The 25,579-nt window shown below is 52.5% G+C and overlaps 2 protein-coding genes across 2 annotated transcripts; both read left to right on the top strand.

The window, feature by feature from the left end:
- Positions 1-5,184: 5,184 nt before the first annotated feature.
- Positions 5,185-11,223, top strand: LOC308058086 (vigilin-like; the record flags this gene model as incomplete). The annotated part of the gene is made up of 7 exons (XM_080412092.1): positions 5,185-5,439; positions 5,776-5,991; positions 7,643-7,849; positions 8,327-8,542; positions 9,388-9,594; positions 9,809-9,916; positions 11,176-11,223. The coding sequence occupies exons 1-7, from the start codon at positions 5,230-5,232 to the stop codon at positions 11,221-11,223; spliced, it is 1,212 nt and encodes a 403-aa protein (XP_080268218.1). The 5' UTR covers positions 5,185-5,229.
- A 10,833-nt stretch (positions 11,224-22,056) lies between these two features.
- LOC308058084 (uncharacterized protein) lies at positions 22,057-24,914 on the top strand (the record flags this gene model as incomplete). Its single annotated transcript, XM_080412091.1, has 3 exons — positions 22,057-22,161; positions 22,220-23,196; positions 23,439-24,914. The coding sequence occupies 2 exons, from the start codon at positions 22,057-22,059 to the stop codon at positions 23,165-23,167; spliced, it is 1,053 nt and encodes a 350-aa protein (XP_080268217.1). The 3' UTR covers positions 23,168-23,196; positions 23,439-24,914.
- Between the last annotated feature and the right edge of the window lie 665 nt (positions 24,915-25,579).

Genomic DNA, 25,579 nt, shown 5'->3' with positions numbered 1-25,579 from the left:
CCCGCCGCCAGCTGCCGGCTGCCCTGGGCTGCCCCTCGCTCTCCCCAGCTCTGCCTGCTGCCAGCGCCGGGGGCACCGCCACGGGGCTTGCCCCCTGCCCACAGCTGCCCTGACCCACATCTGCAGCTGTACGTGGTGCCCACATCGCACAGCTGGGGCGGGGGTGGCAGGTCTCTCTGATGGCAGCCTGGGGCTGGGGGCAAAGCCAAGCCCATCCCTCGCTTGTGATCTTTGTCCCCAGGGAGAGCCAGTGCAGACGTGTGCTGCGCTGGGGAGTGTCCCGCGGGGAGGTGACGGCCGACTGCAGAGCAGCACTGAGACCCGCGCGACAGCAACGGCAGCCGGTGGCCACAGAGCAGCCCAGGGGAGCTGGTTCCCTCGACGGGCCCCAAAGCAGCCTTCCTCAGCCCCTGCTTTTGGTGACGTGTGGAGCAGCGCAGGGATGTCTCTCAGGCTTCCAGGCCTGAGGAGGCTTTCCTCCCCAGGGGCACTGTTAGAAATCCTGCTCCCAGGATTAAAGCACCCCTCCCCACCATGGATCCGAGGCTGTGTATCCAGCCCCCTGGAGCTGAGTACAGGTTCCCTGAGCGGTCTCTCAGGGAGGATGGGGCCACCTGCCTGGTGGCTCTGACACAGAAATGATGAGCTGAAGCCCTCTGATGGTGGCTGGCCGGCTCAAAGCCTCCGAGTGCCTCAGCCTCTGTCCCCAGGAGCGTTTATCCCAGGCCCTGTTTCAGGGTGTGAAGATGGGTGCCGGTGATGTCCTGGTGCCTCCGTCTGGCTCCCACTTCAAGGTTGTGATGCCTGAGGTCAGGGACCACCTGAAGGCCTTGGCAGAGATCTCAAGGGACTTTGTGTTCCATCTTGTGTTGCCTCAGGGCTACAATGTGCTGTGGTTTGGGGGCAACAAGGTTATGGTATGCCAGAGGTCAGGCCAGTTCGTGTCAAAGTGTGTTATTGTTATGGACAGAATCTGGGTTTGTTGGCCCTGCGTTCCTGGGGTTATGGCATTTTTATCTTATCTTGTGAACTGTGTGGTGGGTTTCTTTGTGGAGAGTGCCTTTTTTCACCTCTGTTGCCTTTGTGGGGTTTGGATGGGGGCCTTTGGTTTGTGTACAGAGTTTCTTCTGGTTGTTTTTCTGCTGTACTGTTGGGTGGTGGTGTTTTTTCTGTCTTGAAACCATCGTTACTGGTCTAATATATCTCCTGCAGGTCAGGCAGTGTCACTTCTGGTGTGGTCTGACTCATTTCTGGTGAGTTGGTAGGTAGGTATGGAGGACTTGTGGTCCCTCCATGGAGAATGACTGCTAGAGGACTAAGAGGCAGATCTGTGGAGGGGTGAGAGGACTGCTGGCCCATAAGTAGTGACTGTCAGAGGACTAAGTGTACTTGAATTTACGTGGGCTTCCAAATTCATGGTTGTTTCTCCTGCCTTGTGGAAGAGCCATGGGAAGTCACCAGCCACACGGAAGGACAAGGGGTTTCCCAAGGCTACGTGGCTTTTTGGGGTTTTCTTTTGAGTAAGAAAGTCTTGTCTCTACATGAGCGCAACTGTGAACGGTCAATTTTGCTGACTTTAGAAAGCAGGGAGCAGCACTTTTCTGATGTGCCTCACAAGGCTGCAAGGACAGAGTGAGAACCAGCAAGAGGATTCCTTCCTGTCACCTTCTCCAGGGGAACAGTGCTGCACTTTCACAAGGTGAGCTCTGGTTCTGCATGAGTGCACAAGTTTTTGGTCAATTTTCTCACCACAGGAAGCAGGGAGCCGAACTTTTGCTCTGTGCCTCATCACATGGCTTCCAGGTCAGGGTGAGAAACAGCCAGAGAATTCCTCCCTGTCACCTTCTCCAGGGGAGCACTGCTGCACTTTGTCAAGGTGAGTTTTTTTGGGCTGTACATGATTGCCAATGAAAAGAGGTCAATTTTCTCACCACACAAAGCAGGGAGCAGAACTTTTGTTCTGTGCCTGACAGGGCTACCAGGGCAGGGTGAAAAGCAGCAAGAGAATTCATTCCTGGAACCTTCTCCAGGGGAGCAGTGCTGCACGTTCCCAAGGTGGCTTCTTTTGGAATGTGAATGATTCCATGTATGAGTGGTCAATTTTCTTTTTCTCAGAGCAGAAAGCAGGGAGCAGAACTTTTGTGCTGTTCCTTACATGGCTGCAAGGGGAGGGTGAGAAACAGCAAGAGAACTCCTTCCTTGCACCTTCTCCAGGGGAGCAGTGTTGCATTTTTACTTTCCAAGGTGACTTCTTGGGTCTGTGTATTATTGCAAATGTGCCGTGTAAATTTTTCTCACCCCAGAGAGCAGGGAGCAGAATGTTTGTGCTGTGCCTCACACGTCTGCCAGGGCAGGGTGAGAAGCAGCAAGAGAATTCCTTCCTGGCACCTTCTCCAGGGGAGCCATGCTGCGCTTTCCCAAAATGTGTTTTTTTGGCTCTGCATGAGTGCAAAAGCTTTTGGTCAATTTTTCACCACAGAAAGCAGGGAGCAGAACTTTTATGATGTGCATCATATGTCTGCCAGGGCAGGTTGAGAAGCAGCAAGAGATTTCCTTCCTTGCACCTTCTCCAGGGGAGCCATGCTGCCCTTTCCCAAAATGTATTTTTTTGGCTCTGCATGAGTGCAAAAGCTTTTGGTCAATTTTTCACCACAGAAAGCAGGGAGCAGAACTTTTATGATGTGCGTCATATGTCTGCCAGGGCAGGTTGAGAAGCAGCAAGAGGATTCCTTTCTGGCACCTTCTCCAGGGGAATTTCCCAGTTCCCGAGAGACTGCTGGTGCCGGCTGCAAGGGCGCTCCCAGACAAAGGGTGGTCCTGTGTGATGCTGGGGTTGGAATTGGTGATGTCTCCTTTCCTTAGTCTCGTTAAGGCTTTGCAGTGACAATTTGGTGCTTCGCTCCTATTGCTCCTTTATCATATCGCTCACAATAGCTACTGCTGTTTCCTTTCATCGTATTGCATGCTATCGTCCTTTATTATAATACAAGAAACTACCTTGGATATGTTTCAATGATTGATGTATTTGATCGATTTGATGTGGAGTTCATCTTTGCTGGGTATCCAGTCAGTCAGCAAGACATAATTTGGTGTAGTGGGCAGCATATGAAGCAAAAATGTCTTTATTTAGGAAAAAAAAAATGTTCCTCGACTTGCTATTGTCAGGTGGGAACCATTTCCTTATGGTGTTTGGGCCAGAGTGGTCTGGTGGTGCTGGGCAGTTGGGCCATGCCAGGGACAGAGGTACGGGGGCAGGGGAGGGGGCGGAGGAAGGGGTTTAGGGACGGACGGGTGGGAATTGATGAAGGATTTTAGGGATGGACCGGGGTGTGGGGGTGTTTGTGGGTATGGGGGGGGGGTGTGGGTGTGGGTGTGTGCCCCACCCCGCAGCTCCCCTCAGCTGCTTCCTCCTCACCAGCACCTGCTCAGCACCCCAGAGGGGCTTCCCGGAGAGTTCCCGGAGAGCCGGGGAAGGGGCTGTCCTGCACCGCCCCTCCAGACGGGCGCCGCGCAGGCAGACCCCCGAGCCCCGCCGAGGCCGCTGGCCGCCCCCCTCCCGCCGCGTCTCCTCACGTGCGCCCCGCGCCTCGCGCAGCCAGCGACCCCGACCGCCGCTGCCACGCGCGCACAGCTGGCGGGAAGAGGGGCCCCTCGGCCTCGTGCCCAGCACAGGCTTCGCTGCAGGCCTACGAGAGGTAAAGCCGGTCCCGGGGCACCATCCTGGTGAAGAAGAGAGAAGTGCGTGACCTGCCAACACAGGGGTGGCCCCGCCCCCATGTGCCCTTTGGTCGGTTGCTATGGGAACGAGTCGGGCTGTTCCCCTGGCAACCGGCTGACAAAGGGCACACAGGGGAGGGACCACCCGTATGTTGGGAGGTCACACACATCTCTTCTTGACCACGATGGCAGCAGGCCCCTCGGCCTCGTGCCCAGCACAGGCTTAGCTGCGGGCCTACTAGAGGTAAAGCCAGCTTGGGGTGTCCCCCTTTCCAAGAGGCTTCTTAGGTTGCACATCCTCTGCCTTCCTAACGAGGAGCTCTGGTTTTGATGCCCACTGTGCTGTCAGGAAAAATCCCCCCTGAGTTTCTGTGTGGTTCAGCAAGAGAACAGGGCAGCAGACTGGCCCTGTAGGCGCTTCTCAAGAGGCCGGCTGGAAAAGTGCTCAGGAAACACGTCATTTGCCTTCCTGGAGTGACTTGTGTGCATCTTGAGTGGTGCTGGTAACAGTGTTGCCTCCTCTGTCTCTTCCAGTGGCATACCCGGATTGTGTGTGTGCGTGGGAAGTCGACGATGAGCTCGGTGGCAGTTTTGAGCCAGGAGAGCTTTGCCAAACACCGCAGTGGCTTGACGCAGCAGCAGGTGAAAGGTGAGAAGACACAGCTGAGTTCCTGTGATGTGCCTCTAAATAGAGACTGCGCAGGCAAGGTTCCTTGCTCTTAGCCAAGCTCGCTCCATGCCTCCGGCTCCCGCTAAGTGTCCAGGCACGGCGTTCGCCATTCCTAGGCTGGCGGCCTGCCAGACTCTGGCTTTCCACCAACAGGAGCACATCGGTGGTGCTGCACAGTGCAGGGCCAGGCGGAGGCAAGCCTCAGATCTTCACAGAGCTCTGGCTAGCAACGCTGTCAGCCGTGGGGCAGGGCATGTGCAAGCAGGGGTCATTGGGCTGCAAGAGAGCCTCGTGGGATCAGTGTGCTGGATTGTCACTTCCTCCTCTGCTCAGCCAGGTGCTGGGGAAAGTCGGTATAACCGTATTGGCTGACTCACTGATGGGTCTCGGCACCCATTCTCCAGCTGCGAGCTGGCCCGCTTGGCACAGCCCAGTGCCCAGCTGAGTCGAACATAAGCTACAGGCTTTCCCTGGACTCTGCCCCAACTAGAGTGCTTCTGCTTCTCTCTGCCTTCTTCCTGGGCATGTGTCTGTCTTGTCCCCTTCTGACCTACAGCCTTGCTGTGTCCCTTTGATTTCTTTCTCCTTGGCCTGTTGTCCCCTGATGAAGCTCCTCTCAACAAAGCTGGCGATAATGTGCTGTGTTTGCTGCCACCATTCACTTGCACGGTTGCTTCCTGCATCCGTAGCGGCACCTACTGCAGTCTGTGCTGTGCTGAGCTCAGCTGAGCTCCAGACTCGGCTGCTCTCCACAAGCATAACTGTAGCAGGGTGAATAGTAGTGCACAAGTCCTTTGTTGTCCCTCTTTGATGATGCCTCAATAGAGTTGCACTGCCTATGAATGGGGACGTTTCTGTGGGGAGAGCATCTCATTGGCCTTGTTTGCTTCACCCCAGTAACAGCTTTAAACTCGGAAGAAGAGAAGGATCCTCCCACCTACGAGGAAGCCTTCCCTGCGCTCCCTGAGAAAGCACCATGTTTGGAAGCTGCCCGGGAACCTGCTGGGCCCTGGAGCAAAATCCGGCCAATAAAGGCTTCTGTCATCACTCAGGTTGGTGGGAGTGGGTGTCTTATCTCCCTCCTTTTCATCCCTCCAAAAAGTAGGTGAAGCGAAGCTTTCCCTGGAGTATGAAATCCCTTAGTGTGCCAGAGTAACTGCCTCTTTGCTGTCCTTTGCCCTGGGGCACAAGGAAGACTGCGGCTGAATGCTAGGACAGCTCTGGAGGGGGAGGGATGTGTTGAAAACTGCCCAGACAAAGCTCTGCATCCCTGTTGCACAGTCAGCTGGAACAGGCCTGAAGGGAGGATTGCAGAGGGAGGCACTGACAATCAAAAGCACACTAACACCTTGCTGTGCCCTGCTTGTGTCTGTCCCGTGGCTGAGCAGGTGTTCCATGTGCCACTGGAGGAGAGGAAATACAAGGACATGGATCGGTTGGGAGAAAGCAAGCAGGCCAAGATCTGCCTTGACATCATGCAGAAGACGGGAGCTCACCTGGAGCTGTCTCTCGCAAAGGACCAGGGCCTTTCGATCGTGGTCTCTGGCAAGCCGGAAGCAGTCACGAAGGCTCGGAAGCAGATTGTCGCTCGACTGCAGACTCAGGTGAGGGCATCTAACTGTTTCTGCCTTCAGCTTTGCTCTTCCCCAAGACTCGCAAATGCTTTGAGACCCTTGGGCCCGTGTGCTTGTAAGCCAAAGAGGTGTGTTGTTACATGACTAATTCAGCTTTGCCATACGTTTTCAAAGCACCCAATTGGCAATTTGGAATGGGAATGAGGCTTAAAATAGGGTTCCAAGGTAATTACAGGCCGTGGTGTTGCATGAAGCGTGGAGTCTGCGATCTCTGGAACATTTGAGTTGCAACCAGTGACTTTGTGCTGAGGTGCTGGTGCTGGAGGGGGTGCAGGAGCCTCACACACAAAGCTAGTAGTGTGTGAGAACGGGACTGTGCTTTTCCTGAAGCCCTTCAGAGGAGAACGTGGAAGGCTGGGAGAAAGAAAAGTAGAGAAAAGGAAGTCCTGCCAAAAGCCAAAAGCTTCGGGTCAGGGTTCTGCCTTGTGTAGCTCAAGGCACACTGGTAAGGAGCCACAACCCTGTTGTTTCGGTTGCTTCAGTCCTCTAGGTTTTGATCTCTTACCTTAAGGTTCTTGAGCTCATAGTCAAGGTGGTAGCTCTTGTTAGGATGTATCGCAGCCAGGTGTTGCAGTGTGTTTTAAAGTATAATGCCAAAGGTAGGTAATGCGATGTTAATACCATGTCTGCTTAGTGCTGTTCAGCCCCTGTGTCATACCCTGCCAGAGGAAAGAGAAAGGAACAAAACCCTACATCCACAATGTGCATCTGAAAAATCAGTTCAGGTCATGCCGCCACAGATCCGTGAGCCACTGTTCTCAAATATACCTCCTACTGCCCTGGCCCCAGGTCGGGAAGGTGTGTCTGTATTCCAGCTTCTCTTAGGCTTGGCTGGCTTCAGGACAGGAACACAGAGCTGAAAAGTCACACCGAGTGATCTTTTCTTCATCTTTCATTTTTCCATTATAGCTTGAATGTTCATTGTCTGATTGCTGTTAGTGGTTACCTAATCACAGGGACCAGGAGCACGATAGCAGTCATCAGCTACCAGACCTGTACAAACTCAGTGAGAAGGGAAGAAGTCAGGAAGCCCTCGTATAGACCAGCCCTTTAATGGTAGATTGAGAAGGACCCCTTTTGCATGTGGGGCCTTCTAGAAGCAGTCCCAGGAGCAGCACGTGCTACACTTGAAGACACCTTAGCACTTAAGTAGCGGTGAGCATCTGCTAGCTGCCTGCCTCCTGCAGTAGGTTTCTGGTGTTGAATTTCTCTTTCCTAGGAGTCATACTGTATGTCTTGTTCTCTGTAGCCTTGGCAGCAGGTGTCAGAGTTCAGATAAACTCCAGCTGTGCGCTGTCATCACAGTTGTTGTCTGGTGTCTTACACTAGAGGAGAGGCACCTCCTCGTCTGTGTCGGAAGGCCTTTGCTAATTCAGGGTACCGCTCCTGTGCAAACAGAAGGGTTTTGAGGGAAAGGTGGGGTCTATACTCCTGGCACGGAGGCGCTGTAGATCAGCTGGTACAGTGTCAGCCCTCAGACAGAGTGCGCTGGGAAGGCGTTGTGTTTGCTCTGAGGAGCAGTACCACTGAGCAGCGTCTACCTTGCTTTCCCTGGCTCTGTTCCTGTGGATCTGCCAGTGCAGGCAAGGCTTTTCACAGATGCTTGGTTCTTCTGCTGCAGGCTTCGGCAACAGTTGCCATCCCCAAGGAGCACCACCGTTTTGTCATTGGAAAGAAGGGTGCGAAGCTGCAGGACCTGAAGCTCAAAACTGCAACCAAAATGCAGGTCCCCCGCCCAGATGACCCCAGCAACCAGATCAAGATCAGCGGCACTAAAGAAGGGATTGAGAAGGCCCGGCACGAGATCCTGCTTATCTCCGCTGAGCAGGTACCTCAGTACTGTGATCTCTCTCATGGCATTGGCTGCTCAGCCATTTTGCTTCCCCGTGGTGTAGTCGGAGTTTGCAGCCACCGTGGCTACAGTCAGTGGCTAACGTTAGCCTGAACGGAGACGTATGCTGTGCCACTCGCTGGCTGTGTGAGCACCGCTGCCAGGTCCTGAAACTTCTTGTGCTGCGTTTTGTCCATCTCTGAAGCCAAAACAAGCATTTGATAGTTGAAGCGATGCGTCTTAGGTGCCAGCTGAGATAAGGCAGGAGATCACAGGGGTGAATATCGTAAACAAGGAGCAGCAGCAGCAACCGTATTTGTAGATTGAAAGAGGTGGAGATCTACAAGCCCGCCAACTGAGAAGGTTGCTTGGGCCAGAGTGTCAGGCAGGACACCCCTGGGAACTTAGCTGTGCCTGGCAGAGACTGTAATATAGAGGGCAGTTCCCACCAAGGTCTGTTGTGGGCTCTTCCAGGATAAGCGTGCCGTGGAGCGGCTGGACGTGGAGAAAGTGTACCACCCTTTCATTGCTGGCCCTTACAACAAGCTGGTGAGGGAGCTCATGCAGGACACAGGGACGCGCATCAACATTCCTCCACCCAGTGTCAACAAGACCGAGATAGTCTTCACCGGAGAAAAGGAGCGACTAGCCCAGGCTGTGGCTCGAGTTAAGAAGATCTATGAGGAGAAGGTACGCATGGTCCATAAAGCTTCCCACCTTCCCCTGGCACCTGCTCCTAGGCACTCTTCCCTTCTTGTTCTACTTTTGTGCATCCCTCCGTTGCATCTGGCTCAGCAGCCCTTGCAGTACATGACCCCGAATCCCACCGTTTCCTCACTCGGCAGAGTGGGAGCTGGGCTGATACTATCCGGGAGGTGACAGATTTCTCGCTTTTCTGTACCGTGGGAATTAGCAGGCCACCAAGAGCTCCCCTGGCTCTTGTTCACACCGGGGCTACTAAGGAAGGAAAGAAGTGTGAAGTCTACAGCGGTGGCCAGCTGACAGTATCAAAGTTGCTACCTAAGTAGAAGTTGCTGAAGAGCGAATGTCACTCCAGTTTATTTCCCACAGCCAACGCTGCTGTGAATATCCTTGTTGTGGGTTGCTGGGCTGTTTTTCCTCGTGGTTAGGTCTGTATTTGTACCGGTCTGGATTTCAACAATCGGCTTATAGCCTGCACAGTGTTGCATCACAGCACTGCCTGGGAGACGGCTGGGAGTTGAACCCTGTTGTCCAACGGGGGGACGGGGACGACGACAACGACATGCCTGTGTGTGTGTGTGGTCTCTTCCATGCCGTGTCCCAGGGAGCTTGACACAGCATGCTAGTTTTGTACTTCCCCTGTGAATTTTTGAGCACAAGGCTTTCTGTAGGCAGGGGCCCAAGGGGTGCTAGGGTACTGCCGAGCCACTGTGCTCAGCTTGGCTTTGCTCTTTGCTGGGTGCAGAGTCTGACTGCATCTTGTGCCTCTTCCTGTCGCTCTTGTCCTTCCCCGCCCCCTTGTGATTGACGCCTCAGTGTCTCTGCCCCTACAGAAAAAGAAGACTACTACTATTGCAGTGGAGGTGAAGAAGTCCCAGCACAAGTATGTCATCGGCCCCAAGGGGAATTCCCTGCAGGAGATCTTGGAGAAGACTGGAGTCTCTGTCGAGATCCCACCCATTGACAGTAGCTTGGAGACGCTGATACTGCGAGGCGAGCCTGAAAAACTGGGGCAAGCATTGACTGAAGTCTTTGCAAAGGTACTTACAAGATGGGCTAGGCCTCCTTTGAAGGTCCCATGAAGATACATTTGTGAGCACTGACGGCTGTAGCGGGGGTGCTCTCTCTTGGGCCATTAGAGGTGCAGCTTAGAAGTCAATACCGGAGGTGCAGCATGGGAATTGGAACTGAATTGTTGGGAAGGTCTCTTCCAGTTTGTCCATCAAACAGCTTCTCTGTTTTTCTGTCTCTCAGGCCAACAGTTTTACCGTCTCCTCGGTCTCTGCCCCCTCTTGGCTTCATCGTTTCATTATTGGAAAGAAAGGACAGAACCTGGCCAAAATAACTCAGCAGATGCCAAAGGTATGGATGAGCTGGTTAGCTTAGCACCCCCGGCGTAGAAAAAGGTTTAGTCCAGATCACTCGTCACGGGAGAGAGAGGTGTATTCTAGCGTGGGTAAACCCAGGGGGAAATGACACAGATCTTTGCTGTTCAAGGGAACCCTCTCTTTTACTGCTGCAAACACTGCTCATCCTATGTTATTGTCATGGGTTGAGCCCTTCCAAGGAAGCTTTATGTGGTGCTGTTTTGAGAACTGATGTAGCAGGATACCTGGAAATGCTGAGTGCGGCAAGGCTTCTCCCTGGTGAGTTAGACGGTATCTAGATAAAGGCTAGATGAGTAAACTTCTCCAAAGCCCTTGCAGAAACCGGGACAGCACCAGAGCCTTGGGCTCTAGGCACTGCCATATGGCTGACATCGTTAAGTTACTGACTTGGGAAATTGTGGGGATTTTGTTTGGGCTTTTTGGGAAGAGGCGCATCTCTTAGTGGCAGGGATCGATGGTGTAGGCCTGACCAAGGGTATTGGCCTGGCTTGGATCTTGGCAAATTCTTAAGAGATTCATTGTCTTTCACCTCAAGGTTCGCATCAAATTCACTGGAGGAGAGGATAACATCACTTTGGAAGGGCCTACAGAAGATGTGCATGTGGCTCAGGAACAGATTGAAGCCATGGTCAAGGAACTGATGAGCTGGAGTTACTAGTTCCAGTAAGAAACTGGGGGAAGAAGGGGCAACAGAGCAGAGGGGCCCCTGCTTAGGGCCCTGCTTAGGGCCAGAAAAAATTAGAACTTGTTTTTTGGCAATTGTTCATTGAAACACGTACTTTGTGTGCTAACGCAAACTGTCAGCATTCCTAGAGTTGTATGTAACATGCTGCCTGTGTGGCTGAGGGCTGCCCGGCAAGTGTGATGTGTGTGAGAGACACAGTTTAACTGTGAAGTGAGTGGGGGGTCCCGATCTGCGTTTCCGTGTTCCCCGCGAGGGGGCCGGCCAGAGACGGACGAAGCGATTGAAAAGTCGACGTATGAAGTGGTGGAATGCACTATTAGATATTAGAACGGGGAACTGTGGACCAAACACTAGAACGAATATCATTTGGGAAAAGCACGAACGCGGGGCCCCAGGTCAGTAAAGGGGAGTCAGAGGCCTTGGGAATACAGCCTATTAAACCCTGTTCCACAGGCAGTAACGTAACATTTGAGAACCGAATGGCAAGTCAGGAAGATCCTTTCTTGCTGTGGCAGGCCGCTTGTGTAAGGCTTTTATTGTCTGCTCAGGATGCTGGAGTAAATGAAGAGAACCAGTGCTTTGGGCGGGAGTGCTGAGGCAAGGCACTTTGTAAAGCATTCCCCAAAGCAAGGGCAACCAAGTCACGCCTCGTCCTGGCTTTGTGGCTTTAGCAGTGCTTCCTGGCTCTTATTGTTGCAGGTGCTGTTTTCCTGCCTGAAGCCCTGGGGCTCCTAGGTAGCCGCCACCCCCCCAGCCCGCAGCTGCTGTCCTCAATAAAATGATCTTTCCTCTCTTCTGACTACGTCTGCCATGTGATAATTGGGGACTGGGCAGATATTGTTTGGTGGTGCGTCCTAGGGGAGGACTTTGGGATCATCCCTTGGCCCAGACTCCTTGCCAGTGGGCATCACGGCTGAGCTTTATGACTCACAGCACAGTCACACAGGGAGGTGGGGGCCGGATGGCACCTCTGGAGGTGTCACTGTCCCCTCAGCTCCTGCTCGGATTCTGGCTAAGACACAGCCTGTGCTCAGGCTCGATGGATGCTCCACTGGGGAGCAGCGCCATTAGCTCAGAGCCGGGACAACACGCAGGCAGACACGGTGCCGCCGCTGACCATCACCTGCAGCTCGCTGTCCCCTGCGGCCGTCATCCCTGCACACTGACTGATGGGCAGTTTCTCCAGATGCCCACGCTCAGGGCAACGGTATAAAGCAAACTGCCACGCTGGCCACTACAAATACGTCGGCTCGCCCAAAAAGCTTTTCCAGCAGCTCCAACAGCAGCCGGACTGCTGAGGCTTTTGTGCGTCCCAGTGTGATACGGGAGACGCCCGCACCCTGATGGAGGACGAAGGATGAGCACTCTCACCATCAACCAGCTAACTGTTGCTCATAGGCTGCTGTGGTTCAAGCGGGGCCGCCAGCTGTGCAACACACAGCTGCTCGCTCCCTCCCTCCCTCCCTCCCCAGGGGGATGGCAGGGAGAACTGGGAGGCTCAAAGGGAGAAAACTCGTAGGCTGAGGCCAAGGCTTTGATGTGTGCAGGGGAACGTGCTGGTGCAGTTTGTGATTGAAAACTGCGGGGACATCTTTGGGGAGGAGGTGGCCGGCCCCTCCCCTCCATCAGCTGAGGAGGTGCCAGCACCTGTGGACAGGTGCACAGGTATGAGGAGGGGCTGAGGGTTTTCAAAATCTGGGGCTTCTGGTCCAATTCCTTATTGTGCTGCTGGTGGATTTTGGTTTAGGTGTTGTCCACTTCCACGAGGTCACTTTGCTGCACGTGCTTTTGTGTTCCATGGGTGCGTTTGGAAGATCAAAGGAGCCGTGCAGGTGAAGCAAACGCAGAGCCCCAGGCAAAAGACTTCTTGCACACAGCACCCTCTCTGTTCATCCTCTACAAAGAAGCAGGGGCAGCTATGGTGGTGAAATCAGAAATAGTAGAGGGATGTCAGGCCAAGAAACACTGACACGTTTCTCATGTATGACAGTAGTTTCTGATAGGGCCAAGCAGCTGCTGTGCCTCCTCCTGCCATTGGATCTCTTGTCTGTTTGACTTTTCCCACCCTCTAATGATAGAGAAGAAAAACCAGAAAGGTTGTTTCTCAGATGCATTGGGAATGCACTTAATCAATCTAAATACCTACAAGAAGTCAAATACAAAATCGCAGATTTAAAAATAAAAGGCTCACGCCCCAGAATGGGATAATGCTGCCCAAGGGATAACGGCAGAACCGTGTCCCAGGAAGGCAGAAGCAAGCCCAGCAGAACGAAGCTGGCAAGGGTCTGTCCTACCCTCCAAGGCCCCTCCAGTTTGTGGTGCCCCAGCCCGCAAGAAGGGGCAGCCCATCATCCCAATTCATCAGAGCTCCTGAAGCCTATCTTGCGACCGTGCAAAATATGGATAATGCAAAGCAACCAAAGGGATCTCATTTGAGGAGCTAAGGTAGCAATTTGGAAAACGGTAGCTTACTACTCCAGGTGTCTTGCCACCTTTCAACTTCAACCTTTCCGGTTCAGGCACTTGTACCTTTGCCTCCAACCACCCCCGAGAGCACAGCAGACTCCTCGGTAGACCCGGAACAGCTGATGAGCCTTTCAGAGGAAAGAAGGTAAAATGAGCTCCCTTTGTTTAAAATGAGAACTGATTCCAGTTGATCGTGGTTTTACCTCTCTAATAAACACTGTGGAATGTCAAGGTTTGCAGGGTCTTTCGTTTCAGGAAAATGAAAAGCAAAGAAACAGAAAGGGAAAACAGGTCTCTGGAGAAGAGGCTGAAAGCACACCAGAAGAGAAAAGGAGAGAAGAAAAGCTTTTCGAGATCAAGCGCTGAAAAAATTCAGGAAGGTCAAGAAGCCCAGGTGTATCCAGACACTGCTGTCCATCTCTCAAAACTCTGAACACTGCACTAAGTGCATGAACTATTTTTAGCGTGCACAAAGATGGCCCCGGATAGGAAGCAGACACCTGCCTTTTGGAAAAAAATGCGTGTCAGCAGGAAACTGCCGTTCCCAATGTTGCAGGTTTGGTTTTGCACTTACTGAAGTACTGTTTGCTCAAGGGTAAGCAGACACCTTGCCACAAGAGCCTCGACCCTTAGCTATTTACCTAGCTACCGAAATAAAGAGGCAAAGTAAGTCCCGCTGTTCTGTCCATGTTAGCAATCCTCACGCTGCCCTGCATCATCTGGATCCCAAATATGCAGCAACGTTGTTCCAGGTCACTACATACGCTTTAGATGCTGGCCCTTTTTCAAAAGGCCGCGGTTCACCTGAGGTAATTTGGGGGCGGGTGGTGGTGTTTGTGGTGGTGGTGTGTGTATTGGGATGGACACTTTTTAGTTTCTTACTTCTTCTTCCCTTACCAGTAAACAGAGGTCTATTTCTCAAGATCTTGAGAAATGTCCTGAAAAAAAGTTTTCATGACTTTTTTGTATATAGATGAATACTCTTTTAATGTACACTATTTCACTGTTGCTAGAAGTACTATATTCCACTTCACATGGCTTGCTTCAGTGACAGCCTTGTACCGTAAATTCATATCGTGTACCCCCTTTTTCTTGGGGTCCACAAGTTGCGATGCCTGCAGTTTGTAGTCCCTGCATGCACAGGCTATCTGCCCTGGCTGAAACCTGACAGGATAACAAACGGTGATTGCTTCAGGCAGCTTCCCTATGCAGATGTCCCCGGAACCCCTTTGGAAGAGTAACCCGGAGAGGGTGCTTCAGGGAAACCACAGGCACTTCCAAAGCACGGAACTAATGAGCAGGACATGCACGGGAGAGTCTGTGTTTAGTAGCCACCTTATAGCTTGAAGTGAGCGATTCTTATTTGCTTTCCAAATCCATTTTCCTCCTGCCTAACCCAATTGGAAGAGTGAGTTCCACCGCATTTTTTTGTGATGTACTGAATGTATTCTTTTTTAAAAGCAGGTGCCACCTTCTTGGCTTTGCTTCACGCTTTGTGCTGTCCCCTTTTTCTACGTACAAGAAACCCCGCTGAAGACAGAGCGTTGATGGTTCTATTCAGCTGCAGGGGAACTGCCATGGCGGCTGTAAGAGAGGGGCAGGGCCGGGCGCAGGCCGGGGGGTTTATCCGTTCTGAGCCCCTCGACCCCTGCTGTGCATATCTGACAGCCCTGCCTCGCTCACAGCCGCTGTCCCAGAGGGAACAAAGCCCAGGAGAGAAAGTTCTCTGTCGGCTCAGGGGAAGCACCATGCAGGGGTGCAGCACCCTCGTGTTGCAGCCAAAGTGATAAACGGGCCTTGCTTAGCGCAGCTCTCCGTGCAAAAACCTCCGTGGCTGCAAGGATCTCAAGCCTCGACTCTGAGCGCTCGATGGAGCTCCCTCCCAGCCAGCCGAGATTCCCGACCGTCCTGACGTGGCGCTTTCCCTCCCAGCAGCGCCCATGCCCATTGACTGCCTTTCGCTTGCAGCCGGCTCTAATGCCGGCATCAACCCTGCACTCCAGTTTTTTGCCTCTCTGAGTGTTGCTCACTAGGATAGCCCCGAGAGTGACACCCCCTCACCCCCACCCCCCCACCCCCAACCCCCCTGCCGGCTGCCCCCATTGTGTCCATAGGGATAGCGGTTTGCCTGCGGGCATGGTGGGATGGTGTTTCTTCCAGGAACCACATCTGGGGGGGCTTGCGCCGCCCGGGCTCACAGCTGGGGAGGCAGATTCCCCGCTCGCAGGGGCTGGGGGCGAGGGGAAGTGTTTTAGGGACGGACCATGGGGGCCGGAGGGAGGGGTTTGAGGGACGGACGCCGAGGAAGGCCTCCTGCCTGCAGCGATGGCTCAGGCCCAGGGCAGGGCTCTTCTCTGGATGCCACGGGGTCGGTTGCAAAGGAGCAGGCTGCCCCATGCAGGGAGCAGGTGCGTGCCGGGGCTGCCAGGGGCCCTGCCTGCCTGTTCCCAGCCCAGCCCCAGCTGGGGCCAGCCCTGCGCTGCAGCCCTGGGGCCGAGGCGCACGGAGCCGGGCATTGCTGAGGGTGCTGCACCCTGACGGGCCCCGCCGCCAGCTGCCGGCTGCCCTGGGCTGCCCCTCGCTCTCCCCAGCTCTGCCTGCTGCCAGCGCCGGGGGCACCGCCACGGGGCTTGCCCCCTGCCCACAGCTGCCCTGACCCACATCTGCAGCTGTACGTGGTGCCCACATCGCACAGCTGGGGCGGGGGTGGCAGGTCTCTCTGATGGCAGCCTGGGGCTGGGGGCAAAGCCAAGCCCATCCCTCGCTTGTGATCTTTGTCCCCAGGGAGAGCCAGTGCAGACGTGTGCTGCGCTGGGGAGTGTCCCGCGGGGAGGTGACGGCCGACTGCAGAGCAGCACTGAGACCCGCGCGACAGCAACGGCAGCCGGTGGCCACAGAGCAGCCCAGGGGAGCTGGTTCCCTCGACGGGCCCCAAAGCAGCCTTCCTCAGCCCCTGCTTTTGGTGACGTGTGGAGCAGCGCAGGGATGTCTCTCAGGCTTCCAGGCCTGAGGAGGCTTTCCTCCCCAGGGGCACTGTTAGAAATCCTGCTCCCAGGATTAAAGCACCCCTCCCCACCATGGATCCGAGGCTGTGTATCCAGCCCCCTGGAGCTGAGTACAGGTTCCCTGAGTGGTCTCTCAGGGAGGATGGGGCCACCTGCCTGGTGGCTCTGACACAGAAATGATGAGCTGAAGCCCTCTGATGGTGGCTGGCCGGCTCAAAGCCTCCGAGTGCCTCAGCCTCTGTCCCCAGGAGCGTTTATCCCAGGCCCTGTTTCAGGGTGTGAAGATGGGTGCCGGTGATGTCCTGGTGCCTCCGTCTGGCTCCCACTTCAAGGTTGTGATGCCTGAGGTCAGGGTCCACCTGAAGGCCCTGACAGAGATCTCCAGGGACTTTGTGTTCCATCTTGTGTTGCCTCAGGGCTACAACGTGCTGTGGTTTGGGGGCAACAAGGTTATGGTATGCCAGAGGTTAAGCGAGTAAAGCGTTAAAGCGTGTTATTGTTATGGACAGAATCTGGGTTTGTTGGCTCTGAGTTCCTGGGGTTATGGTAGTGTGATCTTATTACGTGTTCTGTGTGTGGTTTTGGTTTGGGTTTTTTTGTTGGTTTTTTTTTTTTTTTTCGTGTAGTGTGCCTTTTTTCATCTTTTTGGCCTTTGCAGGGTTTGGATGGGTGCCTTTGGTTTTAGGATTTTGGGGTTTTAGTGTTTTTAGGGTTTAGGATTTTTAGGGTTTAGGGTATTTAGGCTTAAGGATGTTTAGGGTTTTTAGGGTTTAGGTTATTTAGGAGTTAGGGTTTTTAGTTTTAAGTGTGATAAGGGGTTAGGATTTAGGTTGTTTAGGGTTTAGGGGGTTTAGGTTTAAGGGTGTTATGTGTTTTTAGGGTTTAGGCTGTTTAGAGTTTTTAAGGGGTTTAGGGTGTTAAGTCTTTTTAGCATTTATGTTGTTTAGGAGTTTTATGGTTTAGGGTTTTGGAGCTTAAGGGTGCTTAGGGGTTTTAGGGTTTACGGTTTTTAGGGGTTTTAGGCTTAAAAAGGTTTAGGCGTTTTAGGGTTTAAGTTGTTTAGGTTTTAGGGTTTTTAAGTTTAACTGTGTTTAGGGTTTTTAAGGTTAAGGGTCTCTAAAATTTAGGGGGTTTATGGCTATAGGGGTTTTTTGGGGGGTTTAGGGTTTTAGGGATGTTTAGGGGTTTTAGGTTTACAGATGTTTAGCGTTTTAGGATTTAGGTTTTTTTAGGGGTTTTAGGTTTAAGGGTGTTTAGTGGTTTTGGGGTTTAGGGTTTTAGGTTATTTAGGGTTTTTAGGTTTAAGTGGGTTTACGGTTGTTAGGTTTAAGGGGGTGTTCAGGGTTAAGGGGTTTTAGGTTTAAGGGTGTTTAATGTCTAAAGGTTTCGTTTTTTTAGGGTTTAGTTTGTTTAAGTTTTAGATTTCTTAGGTTTAAGGGTTTTAAGGGTTTTTAGAGTTTAGCTTGTTTAGGGCTTTAGGATGTTAAGTGTTTTCAGAGTTTAGGTTGTTTAGGGTTTTGATTTAGGGGGTTTAGGGTTTTGGCGTTTTAGGGATTGTAGTGTTTACTTTGTTTAGGTTTTAGGGTTTTTAGGCTTAAGGGTGTTTAGGGTTTAGGTGTTTTAGGGTTTACGTTGTTTAAGATTTTGGGGTTTTAGGTTTAACGATGTTAAGGTTTTTTAGGGTTTAGGTTGTTTAGGGGTTTTAAGGTTTAAGTTGTTTAGGATTTAGAGTTTAGGTTTAAGGGTGTTAAGGGTATTTAGGGTTTAGGTTTTGGGATTTTTTTAGGGTTAAAGGAGGTTTAGGGGTATTAGGGTTTAAGTTGTTTAGGGTTTTAGTGTTTAGGTTGTTTATTGTTTAGTGTTTTTAGGGTTTCGGTTGTTCGATGTTTTTAGTGTTTAGGTTGTTTAGATTTCAGGATTTTTAGGTTTAAGGATGTTTAGGGGTTTTAGGGTTGAGGGGTTTTATGCTTTTTAGGGTTTAGGTTTTTTAGAGTTTCTAGTTTTAAGGGTCTTAAAAATTTAGGGGGTTTAGGGTTTGTGTTTTTTAGGGGGTTTAGGGTTTTTAGGGGTAAGGTTTTTTAGGGTTAAGGGTGTATCGGGTGGTTAGGGGTTTTAGGCTTAAGGAATTTAGGGTTTAGGGGGGGTTAGGTTTAAAGCTGTTCTGTTTTTTTTAGGGTTTATGTTGTTTAGGGCTTTGGGGTTTAGATTGTTTCAGATTTGGGGGTTTTAGGTTTAAGGGTGTTAAGGGTTTTAAAATTGTTTAGGGTTTAGTGGGTTTAGGTCTAAGGGGTTTTAGGGTTTAGGGCTTTTAGGGTTTAGGTTGTTTAGCTTTTAGGGGTTTTAGGTTCAGCGGTGTTAAGGGTTATTGGGATTTAGATAGTTTAAGGCTTTTATGTTTTAGGTTTTTTAGGGGTTTGGAGTTTTAGGGTTTAGTTTATTGGATTTTTAGGCTTAAGGGTGTTTATGGTTTAGGCCTTTATGGTTTTTAGGATTTAGGTTGTATTGGATTTAAGGATTTTAGTTTTAAGAGTGTTAAGAATTTTTATAATTTAGGTTTAAGGGTGTTTAGGTTTTAAGGGTTTTTAGGGTTTAGGTTGTTGAGGGTTAGCGCCAAGCGACTGTCGTTACAGAAGACAAAGGGAGAAGGAGAAAGAAGTGTCTGAACTGTCACATTCTTTGGACACCGCCAAGAGCGAGAGTCCCAGTCTCCCTGTAGAGGATGAGGCTGGGTTAATTAGCATTGATAACATACAGCTGTGGGCTGGCTGGGGGGTGGGTGGGTTGTCTGTTGTAGACAAGGTGCAGGTGTGGCTGGTTCTGTTAAGAGGTTGGGCAGCCAATGAAGAGAGAGGAGGAAGAAGCAGAGAGAAGAGAGTGAGCGAGTGAGCCCTGGGTGAGGAGAGACCAGGAGGAGGTAGCAGAGGGACTGGCATGAAGCGTATGTTGGTATGTGGTGGTAAAAGACCTTGTTGTAGCTTCTAGTTTGGAAAGTGCTGTGACATCTTCTCTCTTGTGCGTCCCAGGCTCTACCTGCCCCTCCTCTGGCCCCGTCTCTTACCTGTACTGCTGTGACTGTTTTGGTGTTGCAGGTTGACTCGAGCCAGACCAAAACTGCTCTTATGTCTCCCCTTCCTCTGCCAGACAGGGGAGAGAAAATACAATGAAAAGTTGGCGAGTCATAGTTGAGGATGGGGAGATCGCTCGGCACTTCTCGTCACGGGTGAAACAGACTGAACTTGGGGAAATGGGTTCAGTCCATTAGCAGGCAAATCAGAGCAGGAGAATGAGAAGTAAAACCAAATCTTCAAAACACCTTTACCCTCAGCTTTCACTTCCATCAGGCTTCGCTTTACTCCCAATTTCCTTGTCTCCCCTCCCCGCTGGGGAATGGCAGTTACAGTCAGTTGATGGATGTCCCATTGATTCTTCTTCTTCCCCTTCCTCGGGGGGAGGTCTTCTCATGCTCTTTCCTGGTTCCAGTGTGGGTCTTTCCCTGGGATGCAGTCCTTTAGGAACAGAGTGCTCTGGCGTGGGACCCCTGCGGGTCCCTGACTGGGATGAAAAACACTTTCATTATGGATACTTCCTCCCTCAGAAAGACAACCATGTGAGCAGAATGTACTACCTGGGACAAATGTCCTTTCCTGAACAGTGGCATGAAGTGGACAGACTGTATTTTTAACTGTCTGCAGGGTGCTGAAGAATGGCCTCATGAGGAAGGCAATCTGAGTCCATGGGCTTCAGTGGGCATGGGCTCACACACTGAGAGACATAACCTTGTGCCATGTATTCCTTTGACCAGGTAAAATCCATGGACCATTCCTGAACCGATCCCTTTCTTAATAAACCTCAAACTTGTAAAATAATGACAGTTTTAATAGGCCCCAGGACAAAAGTCAAAGCCATGGTCTTAATTGGTCACTTCACTGAAGAGAGAGACTGTGTTTGTAAGCTCAGTCTGCTTATAGTCACCGGATTTCTCTTCTGCTTTCTTCTCTGAGGCTGGGGTTCTGCTAGAGCTATTTTAGACCAGGTCCATGTGATGCAATGCAGACTCTGATCAAGACCATTCCATGCTCCATGTCTAGAGGTGGTAGCTCCCTTCTTCCCTCCAAACAGTGAGTTTGAAACTTCCTATTGTATCACATAAAGGTATTTTTGTTGACAGCCCAAAATATTATTGGTTTATGATCTTCTCCAAATAGAAGAATCCATTACATGTGCCATTTCACCTGTAGCTGTGACTACTTTCATTGCCCTCTCAGTCTTCTGTGCGAGTACAAGCAGGTGGCCATCCAGTGGGTTAGCACATGGGCGGACGAGAGAGGCTGAAATCTTTGAAGTGGCTTGTTAGAAGCAGGCAAGGCAAGCAAAAGAATTTACAAGTGCTCATGGTGCTGCAGCCAAAGATATATGTCAAAAAATGTCTGGAGACAGGCTGCAGGGCAAGCATGGGACTGCCTTTTCCCATCATACCCAGAGAAGTTACCATAATTTGGGGTTCTGCTCTTCTGGGCTGGTGGGATGAAGGTTGGGTATAACCTTGAGAGCTTCCGTGCTAAGGAACTCAGAGGAAGAGTCAGGCACAGAATCTAAAAGAAGTGCAGTCACGGGCATGTCCTTTATGGAAGTGCTCTGAAGACGTCCTCAGACTACAGCACACACAACAATTTGGGAAGCATATGGGAGATGACTCAGAAGGATGCAAATAATAATGTCATTTACCATAAGGAAAGGTGCAATTTCCACATTTCTTTCTCTTCTTTGTTCTTTATAGCATTGTACACTATTGCCCGCAGCCTGGGACAAAGGGACCTCTGCATGAACCACGACCTCTCTACCATGCCGGGGTCCCACAGGAAATCGGAATCAAGACGCAGCTGTGGACAAGTGGAACCCAGAAACACACATGCTATCTGTATTCTGTCTTCACCCCACACAGTCAAGAAGAAGGTGCCCACAGTGGGGACTGCTCGTGGTCGGCCACCTCACAAAGGGATCGGTGACACGGTTGCCCAGCCCCAGGCATAAAAAGGGCTCTGCTGGCTCAGACTGCCAGACAAGGCAGGTGAGCGACAGCTGCGAGGAGCAGGCACCGAGGGGAGGGCAAGGGGGCTGGGGCTGCCCACAGGAATGGAGTATGACTTCTCTTTTGTTGTTTCTCCTGGGAATTACAGCCAGACTCTTGGAAAAGGACGCAACAAGAGCACGGCTCCTGTCCTTTCTCAGCTCATCACTTGGCGTGAGAGTTCTCAGCATTCTACAGGACACATAAGACGGTCCTGGCTTCTACCCCATCCTGGTTTTTCTGGGAGCCTCCCAACACCATAGGCAAAGGTAGCTTCACAACCCTCTCCCCTGGGTAGCCCAGGGCTGGCCACCAGCCCCGGGGATGTCCCGTCCCGTCCATGCCACAGCAGGCAGAACAGCAGCAGTGGTCCGTGTCATGGTGGCTAAGGGACAGCCTTGGTCCAGGGCAGGTGTTGCCTGGCTGTCTGGGATTCATATGATAGACAGCCTTGGCACAAGGCTGGCCCTGTTCCAGGCAGGGAAGCTGGGGCTGCTCATGGTGATAGAGAGTGGCTGCTGAGGTCCTTGCTTCTCCTGTCCTTGACAGCCACACCTTGGATGAGAGCACTACCACACAATGGCACATTCCTGTGGTCTCCCACCACAGGGAGAGAGCTCTCAACACTGCAAAGGACAGATAAGACAGCCCTGCCCCTCTACGCCATCCCGGACTTGCAGGGAGCCCCCCCAAAACATGGGCAAAGGGGGCTCCACAAAATTCTCCCCTAGGAAGCTGAGGGCTGGGACACAAACAAGGCCCTGGCCCAGCACTGGTCATGTCAGGGCGATGTCACAGGGGGCCAACTGCTTATGCTGGTCAACCTTGCAAAGGGGATGGTGATACGGTTGGCCCCAGATGGCTATAAACAGGGCCGCACAAGACCAGAAATGGCAGAGGAGCAGATGGGCAAGAAAACGCTGAGAGGCTCCGCAACACCAACCGTATCAATAGCCAGTCGTGACCACAGAGACAGCCACAAGATGCCCACAGAGGTGGGCATTGTAACTGTTGTGCCACCCCCCTTATCTCTACTCCATCCAGGTACCATAGGAAGATCAAAGGTGCCCACAGCCATGGATAACGGGAGCATCAGAAGACCCACCTTACCTGCACCCCGTCATCATCCAGCAGGCAACAAGAAGGTGCCCACAGCCATGGGCAAAAGGAGGGATACAGCACCCACCCTGCCCTTATGCCACCCAGCTCCCACAGGCAGCTCAAAGGTGCCCGCAGCCAGGGACAACAGGAGAACCACAAAACCTGCTGTATCTGTACCGCGTCATCCTACAGACAGCAAGAAGGTGCCCGCGGCCATGGGCAAAGGCAGAGCCGCACCACCTGCACGATCCACAACCCACCCTGCTCCCACGGGCAGCTCAAAGGTGCCCGCAGCCAGGGACAAAGGGACCTCTGCAGCAACCGCCACCTCTCTACCATGCCGGGGTCCCACAGGAAATCATAAGCAACACGCAGCCGTGGACAAGGCGACCTCGACAACACGCACTGTACCTGTTCCCTGTCTTCATCCCACAGTCAACAAGAAGGTGCCCACAGCCATGGGCAAAAGGAGGGATACAGCACCCACCCTGCCCTTATGCCACCCAGCTCCCACGGGCAGCTCAAAGGTGCCCACACACACGGACAACGGGAGAACCACAAAACCTGCTGTATCTGTACCCCGTCATCCTACAGACAGCAAGAAGGTGCCCGCGGCCATGGGCAAAGGCAGAGCCGCACCACCTGCACGATCCACAACCCACCCTGCTCCCACGGGCAGCTCAAAGGTGCCCGCAGCCAGGGACAAAGGGACCTCTGCAGCAACCGCCACCTCTCTACCATGCCGGGGTCCCACAGGAAATCATAAGCAACACGCAGCCGTGGACAAGTGGATCCCTGCAACACGCACGCTATCTCTATTCTGTCTTCATCCCACTGTCAACAAGAAGGTGCCCACAGCCATGGGCAAAAGGAGGGCTACAGCACCCACCCTGGCCGTAAGGCATCCAGCTCCCACGGGCAGCTCAAAGGTGCCTGCAGCCAGGGACAAAGGGACGTCTGCAGCAACGACCACCTCTCTACCATGCCGGGGTCCCACAGGAAATCATAAGCAACACGCAGCCGTGGACAAGGCGACCTCGACAACACGCACTGTACCTGTTCCCTGTCTTCAACCCACAGTCAACAAGAAGGTGCCCACAGCCATGGGCAAAAGGAGGGCTACAGCACCCACCCTGCCTTATGCCACCCAGCTCCCACGGGCAGCTCAAAGGTGCCCACACACACGGACAACGGGAGCACCACAAAGCCTGCTGTATCTGTACCCCGTCATCCTACAGACAGCAAGAAGGTGCCCGCGGCCATGGGCAAAGGCAGAGCTCCAGCACCCACTCTATCCTCACCACGTACAGCTCCCACAGGCAGCTCAAAGGTGCCCGCAGCCGTGGACAGAGGGAGAGCTGCAAACCCCAGTGTTCCTCTACTCCATCCAGCTCCCACAGGCAGCTCGAATGTGACTGCAGACACAGACAATGGGACCACCAAAACACACATGGTATTTGTACCCCGTTGTCATCCAACAGCCAACAGGAAGGTGGCCACAGCCGTGGGCAAAGAGGGCGCCGCACCACCTACCCGATCTACACCCCACCCAGTTCCCACAGGCAGCTCAAAGGTGCCTGCAGGATTGGGCAAGGGAGCTTTGCAGCAACCACCACCTCTCTACCATGCCGTGGTCCCACAAGCAGCTGGAAGGAACACAATACCATGGACAAGGGGACCTCTGCAACAGCCACTGTAGCTGTACCCTGTCATCATCCAACAGACAGCAAGAAGTACACACAAGAGCATCTGGAGTTCTAGATGAAATTAAATCATTCTTCTCTTATTCCTTCCAAGTATTTTCGGATCCTTGGATGACAGCGCTACCACACAGTGGCACATTCCTGTGGTCTCCCACCACAGGGAGAGAGCTCTCAACACTGCAAAGGACAGATAAGACAGCCCTGCCCCTCTACGCCATCCCAGACTTGCAGGGAGCCCCCCCAAAACATGGGCAAAGGGGGCTCCACAAAATTCTCCCCTTCTCTTATTCCTTCCAAGTACTTTCAGATCCTTCTCTTTACACTGAACAGAGGCATTCGTTCTCAGTGCTCAGCAGTACCTCATGCACAAGCTGGCCTTATTCCAACTTTGATACTTTCTTAAGATAATTGGACAGTAAAGTACAAAGTTTTGCTCCTTAGAGGCAGGTGCCAAGAAACACCATTATCTTCATGGAATCCTGACAGAATTCTGTTACAGATACCGCTTAAATATTTTTCCTGAAAACCAAGGGTGCCTGAGAAGACAGTCCAGGCTGTGGGACCTATGGCAGTTTGGAAGGACAGCAACACAGAGAGAATTATTTGTCCATTTCTGTACCTCACAAGCACTAGGAACTAATGAATTCCCTATTTAGGGAATTAAGTTGTAAATGAAGGATTAGACTGAAATAATTCAGGACATTTCCTTCAAAGACCAAAGTATTCCTTTAATAAATCGCTACTGGTTTAGATTACCCAACACAAATACATCTGGAGCTAGGTTCATTTTCCTCCAGTCCTGTCACAGGCACATGTCGTTTGTCCTAAGAGAGGTCTCAGGACTAGTTTTTGAAAGGGAATCAGACAGCTGAGGTTATCTTTGTCCCAAAGAGTCACTCCCTAAGGGAACACACTGGAGAGACACCACAGTGGAACGACCTACTGCTGGCATCCCTGTCTGGCTTCCTCCCCCAGAGGGTTTTGGAGCTTTTTGCCACCGGGCACACCACCATCTTCTTCCTCTTCTTGGGTGGCATGCTGCCCCGTGGGGACGTCTCTGGCATCCTGAGGGTGTCAGCCAATGTGGGGCACTTGGCCTGTTTGCCAGCAGCCTTGCCTGATCTGGGCACCACCCGGCAGGAGGAGATGCCCGGTGGTGGTGGCAAGAGGGTCAAAATGACCCAGGGCTGCCTCCGCAGCACCTCCTCCACCAGTTGGGCCATGCAGGGTGGATGATGCTGGGGTGCAGTCGGGGGCTGGCCAGGGGACTCTTCAGCAGGATCTGCTGAGGACTCTCTGGGAGACCCTGGTGGGGACCCTCTGAGCATCCCTTCAAGGGGCTCTCCTCTGAAGTGTCCATAGGACCCTCCTGAGAGGGCTCCATGGGACTCTCTGGCAGCCGGGTGGGGAAGACCGCTGCCAGCCCACCCTGCTTGCCTTTGGCGTCCAGCAAGGGGGATGTTGCCACCCTCTGCCAGGAGGGGTTGGTGTCCTCCTGCATTGCAGCCACCACTTGGTCCTTGGGACAGTCGCCCTCCATCATGCACTCCAAGAGGTCAGGGATCCTGTTGAGGGTGGTGGTCAAGACAGGGACATCAGGGACACCACA

The sequence above is a fragment of the Falco punctatus genome (genome assembly GCF_963210335.1).
Source record: "Falco punctatus genome assembly, contig: scaffold_23, whole genome shotgun sequence".
NCBI classification, from domain to species: Eukaryota; Metazoa; Chordata; class Aves; order Falconiformes; family Falconidae; genus Falco; species Falco punctatus.
This window is presented reverse-complemented; position numbering and strand designations above follow the sequence as displayed.